Source organism: Rhamphochromis longiceps, linkage group LG4 (genome assembly GCF_057381845.1).
Source record: "Rhamphochromis longiceps isolate RC_006_pf linkage group LG4, R_longiceps_female_GT1.1, whole genome shotgun sequence".
NCBI lineage: Eukaryota > Metazoa > Chordata > Actinopteri > Cichliformes > Cichlidae > Rhamphochromis > Rhamphochromis longiceps.
Window position 1 is genome coordinate 551,444 of NC_140560.1, and position 12,175 is coordinate 563,618.

The 12,175-nt window shown below is 41.1% G+C and overlaps 2 protein-coding genes across 6 annotated transcripts in view; one reads left to right on the plus strand and one right to left on the minus strand.

Moving 5' to 3' along the window:
- LOC146670722 (protein NLRC3-like) overlaps positions 1–12,175 on the plus strand; it is a 261,535-nt gene that overhangs the window by 192,097 nt on the left and 57,263 nt on the right. The gene's annotated exons all lie outside the window — the stretch shown is intronic.
- Positions 9,188–12,175, minus strand: part of LOC146670730 (NLR family CARD domain-containing protein 3-like) — a 35,850-nt gene continuing 32,862 nt past the window's right edge. For 4 of the 5 annotated variants that reach the window (XM_085402785.1, XM_085402784.1, XM_085402783.1 and 1 more), the window contains 3 exons: positions 11,961–12,134; positions 10,096–10,142; positions 9,188–9,941 (listed from right to left, as the gene is read on the minus strand). In XM_085402785.1, coding sequence (XP_085258911.1) covers positions 9,409–9,941; positions 10,096–10,142; positions 11,961–12,134 — 754 coding nt within the window. In that variant the 3' untranslated portion in view covers positions 9,188–9,408. The remainder of the gene's footprint in view (positions 9,942–10,095; positions 10,143–11,960; positions 12,135–12,175) is intronic. The other variant, XM_085402787.1, reaches the window with a different exon arrangement.

The window sequence follows — 12,175 nt, forward strand, 5'->3', positions numbered from 1 at the left end:
CACGACCATTCTAGCAAACATAACTACACAACACATGACCGCACAACGTCGCTCAGGTTATGAAGCTACACTGACTTCAACAGCAAATCTCACTATAAAAGCAAGCAGCACACCCAATTCGCCAGCACACTTACTCATTCGTATGCTGTGTTCCTCTGACCGACAGGATGGTTCAGACGACCCTGACGATCATGATTGTATGACACGTATACAGGAATCCACAGCACCACGCCCAGACTTAGAGCAGACACCAATCCCAGACTCAGTCATTGTTTATGTGGACGGGTCCTGTTCAAAACCAAATGACAACTTATTTCTTTGTGGCTATTCGGTGGTGACATTGCCTGACATCATACTAGAGGCTCACTCATTACCATTTCACTCAGCACAAAAAGCAGAGCTCATGGCTTTAATACGCGCCTGTGAGCTCCATGTGGATAAGCGGGTAACAATTTACACTGATAGCCGTTATGCATTCGGTGTGGTGCATGACTTTGGCACATTGTGGAGACAAAGAGGATTTAGATCTGCTGATGGAAAATCGATCGCTAATTCTGACCTTGTTCAAAGACTTTTGCAGGCTATACAGCTGCCATCGGCAATTGCAGTTGTTAAAACGAAGGGGCACAGCACGGCTGACACAGACGAAGCAGTGGGAAATGCTCTTGCAGACGTAACCGCGAAAGCAGCTGCTGCCTCACAGCAACCACCCAGAAAGGAAGTATTATCTTTGCCTTTACAGCTGCCACTTGTCACGCTCCCAGACTATTTAGAAACAAATGTTGACCTAAAATTCATACAAGAGCAGGCCTCTGCCTTAGATTACACTTACTGGGAAAGTAATGATTGTACCTTAGATAACAGAGACGGCTTATACAAAAACCTTGAGGGTTTGATTGCCCTCCCATCTTCACTACTGCCAATCCTTGTCCGCCATTTTCACGGTGTGAGTCATGTCGGACAAAGAGGGGTAATAGGAGCAATAAAATCAAGATTTGTAATCGAGAAAACATCACACGCAGTAAAACGCATATTAGCAACCTGTCTAACATGTGCACGAACTAATGTAGGAAAACCAAAAGCAAAACATCAGCATTTACCACAACCAGATTTCCCATTTCATACATTACAAATTGATTTTACACACATGCCAGCACAAGGAAGCATCAAGTACTTACTGGTAATAGTGGACCAATTTAGTAAATGGGTAGAAGCTTACCCAACATCAAAAGAAACTGCAGAAGTAGTCTGTCAAAAGTTGTGCAATGAAATAATACCCAGATTTGGAATACCTCACCAAATTAACAGTGATAGAGGACCTTCATTTACATCAGAAGTAATTCAAAAGTGTGCTAAAACTCTAGCAATAGACTGGAAATATCATGTGCCATACCATCCTCAGAGTTCAGGAGTTGTAGAAAGAATGAATAGGACCATAAAAAACCGCCTGACTAAAGCAATGATAGAAACAGGAATGACCTGGATCAAATTACTTCCTCAAATCCTCTGCGAGATTAGAATGACTCCATCCGCAGCAACCAAATTATCTCCATTTGAAATAATCATGGGAAGACCGTTTCCAACACCATGGTCAGCCTCCAGAGGGGCACCGCTATTGGAAGGGGACATAGACACTGCATTGTCTGACTATGTTCATAACCTGGTAGAAACACTGAATAATAACTATCAGAAAGTTTGTCTCTCTCAGCCTCTCCCTTCCATAGATCCAACCCATCCGTGGAAACCAGGAGATGCGGTATTGGTAAAGTTGCTAAAACCAAGGGCACTCGGGGAGGCCGCGTGTTCCAGCCCCCAGACTGTACTTGCAGTGACGAGAACCAGCATCCTAACAGACGGACAACCTCAGTGGATTCATGCCAGCAGGGTTAAGACCAGCCCCACCAAACCACCTAAGGCGTCGGATCAAGTAGATGACGTCTCCGGCGAGCCAGCGCCCGGATTCAATACACCTACAGATGACGACTCAGGCGAGCCAGCGCCCGGATTCAATACACCTACACACACACAATCACTGATTAACACACAACGCCGGAAAGAGCCAAGACTCAGAAAGCCCTTTGATCCCCCACCTGAACAACAACAAGGTACTCGAACATCCAGCAGGAACAGAAAGCCTAGAGTACCACACAATGTCTAACCTGATAAAGATAGACTCGTTTCATCCTGATAATGGAGAAAATGAAATGCCCATTGTCATCACACGACGCTTATACGGTGTCTCTCGAACCTGGGACCAGGCCAGGAGACGACTAAAGAACTGTTTTTTTTATATATTTAGGTTATTAATCATATCTACTGCATTAACCTTAGGATTTTTATTTACTATTTCGTATTGTAAAGTGCAACCCTGTTCACATTTCTGCAAAGCCACATTTTCAATGATAACCCATATAGCTACTAGTACAGCTACTTCAATGTATTTGCAATTAGCACAAATTGATCCTGAGGATGTGCCAGATGTTACCAATGATGTTCCTGATGTGTATATTGAACATTAGGCTGTGAACTATTACATTTTATGATTTGCTTTTTATATTATGTTATTACATTTGTGATTTTTCCTTTCTATTTGAGTTATTATTTTTAAAAATAATAAAAGAGGGGAACTGTTAGGTATTTTAGTACCATGGGAGCATTTACTGGATATTGTTTTATAGTGACATTATGCAGGAAAACTCTGTCATTCAATAAGGCCCCTTTGTTTTAGTTATTTTTCTCTTTGACCCAAGAATTGATGTGTGAGAATCACAGGCTGGTACAAGGTTGAAATACCACAGAGATCACTCCCTCAGCTACATTAGTTTCTTAATCTTTTAGGAGACGCCTGTTGAGGCCAAATGGTTTGTTTCAGATTTCACTAATGAAAGAACTCTTCGTTTTGTGCCTTGAAAATATGTCGCTGAGATAATCACAATTGTAGCTGAACTGATACACTACACAAAGGATGCTTCTTCACCCAAGGGCAGGAAGACGCTGCCTTATCTTGGTCTGTACTGGTTTAAACTGATAATCTGCTGTCTCATGAATTTTACCCTCTATATAAACTGTTGTACTTGTGAATAAAGTTGAGTCACTTTGGGAAGACAATCTAAAGCAGTCTCTGTTTTCTTGTTCTCCCAAGCTGCTCCCAAGCTGCTCGTACTAACACGCTGAATGGCATGCTTGAATATTACTTGAGAATATATTTGACTGTGTTACAGACTAAGGGACATTCTCTGCTGATAGGTGAAGGTACATTCTCTGCTGATAGACGTCCACGCCTCGGAGGAAGCCGATCCACGGAGTAGGCCCTGGAAACAGTTTCCTTCACTATGAATTCTAAGATTTTACATATGAGGACATCATATAGAAAGTAACCTGGACTTATGACATCTTGAACTCAAACATATGGCACTGTGTTATTATTTATTTAACAACAAAGAAACAAAAATACAGTGTAGAAAAAAACTAAATACACACCATTAGTCAATAGCTTCTAGAAACACTTTATAATATGGTTTGTGGTTAAATTTGGCTCCAATAGAATAAGGGAATACCAAGTTAAATATTTATATGAAACTAAAAATAATTATTCTTTAAGTCAATTTCACTCGTGTGTAAATAGTTTGAAGTACAGTGTCAGTAATTTTTGGTGGAAAAACTTTTTGTCCATCTTATATGGTAAGTAGACTGTAAGTATTGACTGGGGCACAAATGCAGAGTGCTCTACATGACTTTGTAGTGATTTATAATTAATTACAATCGATTCATAATGAAAGGATGTAAAAGTTGTTTTCCAGCCTTTAATTTAAGAATGTTATAGCTTGTCTTTACTGTGACTGTGTGCAGCATGGGTTATTTTCCTTTGTTGATGTTGATTGCAGCTGGTCATGGTTTAAATATTGGAATGTATGTGAGCCATAAGAAATCAATCAAATGCTGTGTGATCCAGATGAACAGCTGAAGCAAGAACAGTCTGTAGATACTGTGCTGTGTTTGCTCTCAGTCACTGAGCTGCTTCAAATAAAATCAGCAGTAATATGTAATGTATATTTTTATGTATACAGTGGTCCCTCACTTTAACGCACTTACCTTTCGTGGATTTCTTTTCTCCTGTCCAGTACAGAATGTGTTCAGCTTGTCAAATGTACATAAATCTTCGATCCCCAGCAGGGTGACTCTGAGGTTGGTTTTATTCTATAATATTGGACTTATTTTTCTACCAAGGTTTGAACTTTGTGTTTAAACAAGAGAGAAAAGTGTGAAAACGTTCATGTCTGTCTGAGAAAAGTGTATAAAGTGTGTAGTGAGGGATTTTACAGCCTTCAAACATCTATAATAATTGTAAAAAATAAAGCTGGCTACTTCGCAGATTTCACCTATCGCGGGTTATTTTTAGAACGTAACTCCTGCGATTAACGAGGAACTGCTGTATTTAACAACATCAGCAGAGCTTGCCTGAGGTGGTTTGAGTGCATATGGCTGATGTAGATGAGATCTGCAGCACAAAGTGTGTCTGCTGGAGGCTCATGGAGAAGCCACCAGCCCCTGGCAAACGCGGGACCCTTCAACCAGGGGTCGAACATGAACCTTCTCTCACCAAGTTGTAGCTCCATGCAGGCGTGGCTGAAGCATGTCACCTGACAGGAAGCTCAAAGAACATTTACATTTGGGGGACCACTGATGGACTCTTAGTTCATTCAGTATGGAGAAAATGTGAGATTATTATTATTATTAGTTAGATAATTGAAGTTTGAGATCATTGTGATAAACAGTTCTTTAAGAGTAACACAATCCACAGTATTGTCTGAAAACTGTGCTTAAATATTTGTTATTTAAAGTGTAAAATCAAAACAGGTCCTTTCACTTCTCCTTCCTGGAGCTCCAGAGGCTCTCGAGGATCAGCCATCCAGGGGTCAACAGGGCTCAGCTCCACCAACTGAAGCCCCCCCATCATCCAACATTTCTACCTCTGCAAGTGCCATAAGAAGCTTGGGTGTAGGATTTAAGTGGCATTAATATTATTCTCATGATCGTATCCTCCACACATTAAATATGCTCATTCACACTGCTTGACATAGTTTTATACTGTAGTGGGTTTTTGGCACAGGGAGAACACACAACATAGACTGGACTACAGCACCTTGTCATGTTCCATGTTTCTTATAACCTTGTTATATCCATCCATCCAGTCACTTCTGCTTATCCTTATCAGGGTCGTGGGGGGTGGAGCCTATCCAGGCTGTGTTAGGGCGAGAGGCGGGGTCCACCCTGGACAGGTGGCCAGTCTGTGGCAGGGCTGACACGTAGACACAGACAACCATTCACACTCACTCCCACATTCACAGCTGTGTGCAAGTTTCCAATGAAGCTAACAACACTAAAGTATTATATTATTGATCTAAATCACTGTTTAATATGACTTATTCAATCAAACAACACATTTAAAGGGATTCAAATAATGACTGCTGCTGATGTGCTTGTGACCCATACAAATGTAGGATTTTTAGATTGAACAGTTCCAGTCATGGAAATTGTCTGTTGGAAGGATCTGTTTGACATTGCTTTCTTGTTTTGGTTTGCTCTCTTGGTTAGAGTTCTTCACACATGTCCAAATTATTCTTCTAATTGTGTGGACATAAACGGATGTGACATCACTTTCTCTTTGTTTTTGATGCAGTGTTTTATCAAATTAGAGCTGCATGAAAAACAATGAATCTGTCACGGACCTGGTTCCGGGGACTCGGGGTCCGTGAACAGTGTGGACCATTATTATTATTGTTATTGTTATTATTATTGTTATTATTGTATTGGATGTATGTTTGCTGCACTGTGCTCTTGTGTTCCATGCTGGTGTGTGTGTAGGTGTGGGTGTCTGCGGGTGTGGCTGAAGGACGAAGGACAGCCACCTGCAGGCCTGATGGGCGTGGCCCTGTCGGCTGCCGGTCACACCTAGGTTCTCACACACCTGCTTCTGATCAGGCTCGTCGAGGGAGCTACTTAACAGAGCGATGGAGCTTCCTCCGGCGCAGGATCGTTGAGTTAGACTCCATGTCAGTGTTTAAAGTGTGGTTCAGTGTATGCCTGCTGGAGTTGGTGCCATAACGGCTGTGTCTGTTGTTTTTCCTCAGGAGGACAGCGGAACACAGGACTGCAAGACACACGGGGTGTGCGAAGGCACAGGGGCAGAGAGCACGAAATACCAGCACTTAGGAGAAGACACGTCACGGGAGTCGAGGGAGCACTTTGGAGATTTATTGTGTGGTGTACATTTACCTCACTGTAAATAAACCCACTGCTCATTCCACTAAGTCCAGCGTTTGGGTCCTTTTCTCCAACATCCCCCACGGTCTGCCACCCAGACCGTGACAGAATCAGCTTGGTCTAAGGAGCTTGTGTAGCGCTGGAACCCAGTCACGGTGTGTTTCATCCATTCCATAGGCTGGTTTGCTGCAATAATGCCAAATAATTAGCAACTCTATAAATAGAAGGTAGTTCTGCAAAATCACTCATTAGGATGTTTGTTCTAATTTGCTATGACCTCAGAGCGCATCGAAAATAAAACTATTAGGCTATAAAGAGTGATATGAACATATTTAGAACTTACCGGAATGAAAATGTCTGGAGCACCAACAGATATCTGGAGATGGAAGAGAACTGGATATCAGCTCATTTCACAGCTGATATCCAGGCTAGACGCCTTCGTTTGGTAACATTGATACACGAGCTGCCTCATGTTGCTTCCAGGTTAGGAAAGAATGAAAAGATAAACCATTTTCAACCTTGTCTAAGGAGCTTGGAAAGAAAAGCGTCTGGACCTCTCTAAGTTGCTTGAAGACGTTTCACCTCTTCTTCAGTTCTAAGGTCAAATGGTGGAGTATACCCCCAAAGAGGGACAAAACGACCCCCTGATGACCCCCTACCTAATCATGTTACACCCTGAAAAGGGGATAAGTCAATGATGACACTCAGACATGATGCTTCTCTTTCAGCAGCTTCATTGCGAATGACTCAGAAATATAAACATACATACAAAAGTATTAAAATCTTAACAACGATGTACAGTCTCTGTTAGTTGTAAGACAATATATCTCAAGACCGTCTTCTTTCCTTTCCTTTAAGTTACAGAATAAATTGAATGTAAGAATTTACAAAAACAGCTTATGAATCAATAAGCAAACTTAGATCATTAAACTTAAATGTATAGAAAATAAACAAAGTATTCATATAAAAATACTAATATGCATTTTATACTAATACTGTGTATTAGTGGCAATGACCTCTGAGTATATTTGATACTTTGCTGAGGCCTTATAATACTCATGTTACTTTTCTGTCTTTTATGTTAAGCACTTTGGTATACCGCTGGTTTTTAAATGTGCTCTATAAATAAAGTTTGATGTTGTGTTGAGTTTGATGTTGATTTGTCCCTTCACACAAAATAAACATGTTCTTTGTCCAGATCAAATGCAAAATGCACACAATGCTGTATGTTTCATACACAGTCTGGCACAATAGTGCTCCATACTAGCCACCAACAGAGGGCTTAGCTTAGCTTGCTGCTTATAGCTTATCCTGACAACACAGTTAACACAAATCATCTAAATATTCCTAGTACCCTCTTGGTACATTTGGAAACACGGTCAGTACAGCTCAACATACATATTTGTAAAGTTCAAAAGCAGAATTGCTCAATTCTGACCTGAAAAGGGGATAAGTCAATGATGACGCTCAGACATGATGCTTCTCTTTCAGCAGCTTCATTGCAAATGAGGCATCGTGGCCAGAGCTCCCCCTCCCGCAACGTCAGGCATAACGAATCAATCATGATCACTGAATCACAAGGATTATTCCCCAGGCTCGACAAGTAGATCACAGATTGAATTTTACACAGGTTGTAGTCACATTAAGGATTGTTATCCGGTTGAACATAGTCATGAACTCTTTTAACTGTTTTAGCCTGTGTTACATTACATCTCTTAATGCAGGGGTGTCAAACTCAAATACACAGTGGGCCAAAATTCACAACTGGAACAAAGTCGCGGTCTAACATTAATATTTATTGGAAAAAAAATCTTCCTCCAAATATAAGAATGAATCTTTTCTTATGGACTCAAACAAGTTTTGCTAAAAAACTGAATATGGAACAAGCAAAGCTTAATACTAAACGATATATATATTTGCTGTATAATACCAGTAGGCCAGCTCTAATAGTAATTTGGTATGGCTTCGCGGGCCAAATGTAATTAAGCTGCGGGCCAAATTTGGCCCGTGGGCCAGAGTTTGACACCTGTGTCTTAATGGGACTTCTTTTACCCTTGTTTATACATTTACATATTTGAAAGAAATTAAATAATACATTGAGTAACTTTTAACTGCAACTTTTTACTCCATTATGAACTTCAACTAATAATCAATCAATCACAATCACACGAGCCAAGGCGTGAAAATGGGTGTGGGTCACAATCAGCCAAGGTTTCGGGTGAGCTCATTGTGAAACCTGGCCCCACCCTATCATGTGATTTGCTGAGGTCAGATCGCCCAGGGTGTGAGTGGGCGTTAAGGCATCTAGGAAGGGATCACAGAACTGGATTATAGATGGCAGACAGTTGTTGTCGTAACCCACCACCTCTGTTCAAAGATGGTGGCTCACAGTGGACATATCCACTGTGAGCAACCTGTTTTCACACCTTGGCTCATGTGATTAGTGTGATTAATGTCTATTGTCCCTCTTGGGGGGGACACTCCCACAGGGTTTAAATCTGGGACTCTCCACCATTTAACCTCGAACTGAAGAAGCTTCTCGGATGAGAGGTGAAACGCCTTCAAGCAACTTAAATAGTCCAGACTCTTTTCTTTCCACGCATCCTAGACTACGATGACCTGGATGACTGAGAACCTTCACAGAGACAATGAATCAGCTTCTAATAGTTTCATACAAACTAAAGTGATACCCAACATATGCAGTGCTATACACACATATTTACATGTTTCTAAGAGATTGAGAACCAAGCTCTTACCAACATCCTGCACCATGTTCTTGATCAACATGGGAAAAACACAAGACTACTTTCAAATGAGGATTGAAGCCTTTGCTGTTTATTAGATAAGCTACATGCATTCCCTCAATACAATCAGATTCTGCTTAGAACTGCATTCAAAACTATTGAGCCAATATTTTCAGAAAAACAACATGTGGATCCTGGAATAATGGGAGCTTCCATCTTTAAAGGACTGAAGAGGAAGAAGTTTACAAGGAATCATTTAGAACAGTTTCAAACATCAACTGATTGAATCCATGAATCTGAAAACGTGTTTGTGAGTGAAAGAGACAGACATGTACAGACTGAACTATCTGTTCAACAGTCAGAGTGTTTCTCTAACAGGAGGACACTCTTTACACTCCACTCAGCACAGAGTCACTGAGGAACCAGGATAGAACCAAAACCCAGGATAAAGAGTTTGAGTGAATGTGGTGTTGAAGGTGTGGAGGTGGATCAGAGTGTCAGAGGAGACTCTGTAGAAGGACAGAGTGCCAGCAGGACAGTCCACATACACTGCTGCTCTGTTAGAGACAGAGGAGGAGGAGATGGAGGAGATGCGTCCTTTCATACTATTATGCCTGGCAAATTGTGGACCATCCCCAGAGCAGTTTAGACACCAGGACTGATTATTGTATCCAAACACACAGTCATAACTGCCTCCTTTCCTTCTGATTGTTCTGTAACTCACTGATATATCAACCCTTCCTCTCCACTCGACCTCCCAGTAACAGCGACCAGTCAGACCATTTCTACACAGTAGCTGTTCCCAACTATCAAATCTGTCTGGATGATCAGGATATGACTGAACCTCCTCCACACATGTCACATTCCTGTTGTTGTCAGACAGTTGGAGCTTTGTGTTCACTGTGTTTGTGTCGATTGTGAGTTGACAGGAATCTGATGGAGAGAGCAAACACAATCCAGCTGCAGTTATTGATCCATCATCTGTTCATTGATTGACACTTTGATGATGGCTCCTGACATCAGAATGATGAAGATGGTTGAATGTGTGCTGCTTTGTTTTCATGAATCACGTTAAAAGCACACTTACACTTCCTCAGACCTGGTCTCAACCATCGGACTCCAGCAGGCTCCACCCTGAAAGGAGGAGCAGTTTAGACACCAGGACTGATCATTGTATCCAAGCCAACAGTCATAACTGCCTCCTTTCTTTCTGATTCTTCTGTAACTCAGTGATATATAACATATCAGGATTTTTTTATCTGAGTTTTTTTTTTTTTTTTTTGGACTTTCTTGCTGACTGTGCATCACGGTATGACCATCTCCTTTTATTTTGTGATTTTAATATTCACGTCGTTTGCCCAGAGAAGCCCCTGGTAAGGACTTCATGGACTTAGTGAACTCTTTTAATCTTGTTCAGTCTGTTAAGGGCACCACTCAAGAACAAGGTCACACATTGGACTTGGTGATATCATATGGATTCTCTTTCTGTAACTTGCATGTCGAGGATGCTGTTTACTGTCATTTTATTCGATTGGACTCCTGCTTGATTGTCTGATGTTAAATCATGGATTTATTCAGTCCCAATTTACACTGCTCTATGATTTGATGGCCACGGGGTGGTGATATCTTCATTCTATCACCTCAGACATCTGTCGAAGGTTGAGTCTTTTCTTTACAGGCGTGACTTCGAAACTGTCAACAATGCTTTGATAACCTTACGCTTGGATTACTGCAACTCCTTTTAATGGGGGTTGGCCAGGGCACTCGGTCACACCTGCAACTGTTGCGGCACGGTTTTTAAAAGAAAATTGGTAAAAGTGGTAAACTGGTAAAGAAAATTTGAGCTTAATACTCCACTTCTGGCCTCCTTACACTGGCTTCCAATTGAATTTAGGATCTATTTTAAAATTCTTTTCCTGTTTTTTAAATCCGTAAATTGTCTGGCACCTGTATATTTGTGCGATCTGCTGACGCCCTATATCCCACCTCGCTCACTCCGGTCAGCTTAGAACAGGGGTGTCAAACTCAAATACACAGTGGGCCAAAATTCAAAACTGGAACAAAGTCGCGGGCTAACGTTAATATTTATTGAAATATATTCCTCTAGATATAAGAATGAATCTCTTCTTATGGACTCTGATGCTGAAAAACTGAATATGGAACAAGCAAAGCTTAATACTAAACAATATATATATTAGCTGTAAAATACCAGTAGGCCAGCTCTAATAGTAATTAGGTATGGCTTCGCGGGCCAAATGTAATTAGGCTGCGGGCCAAACTTGGCCCGCGGGCCAGAGTTTGACACCTATGGCTTAGAAGCTGTTGCTCTCATGGCTAAACCTTAGAGGAGACCAAGCTTTCTCTATTGTGGACCCCGAATCTTTGGAACGATCCTCCTCTTCACATTAGGCAGTCTACATCAGTGGTGGTTTTTAAATCCAGATTAAAAACTCAACTTTATTGCCTGGCCTTTGATTTAGTGGGTCACTGACACTGTTATTTTATTGTTATTTATTTATTGTATTTATTATTCTTATTGTATTTATTATATTTCTGCTGTACAGCACTTTGGTCAGCCATGTGCTATATAAATAAATTATGGTATGGTATGGTTTAAGTGCAGAGAAGCATCTCCCTCTATTTGTCAGCTTCTTCCACAGCTCTGATTGTAAAATAATGATTTTTTCTTTATTTTTATTTTGATTAAGCTAAGCTGACAGTTTTCACTGTTTATTTTTATTCAGTGCTTATTTTAATACCCTTTCTATAGAAAGATGAATACTAAATGTACTGAGATATCTACAAGTTGTTCCCGGAGAAGTGCTCCCTGGACATCTCCTACAGGAATATCTCTTATTGATCAGTTCATGTGTTATGAACAAACAAGAAGTGAGTGAAGGACACAGGAAATGTTTCCAGCTTTTCCTCCTCTATCAGACACTCTCTCCATACCTGAGAGTGTCCAGTCTCCAGCCTGGTTCCTTCAGTCCAGCCGACAGCAGCTTCAATCCTGAGTCTCCTGGATGATTGTAGCTTAGGTCCAGCTCTCTCAGATGGGAGGGGTTGGAGCTCAGAGCTGAGGCCAGAGAAGTACAGCCTTCCTCTGTGATCAGACAGCCTGACAGACTGCAGACACACAAAACAACAATCCATCTGTCAACAATCAT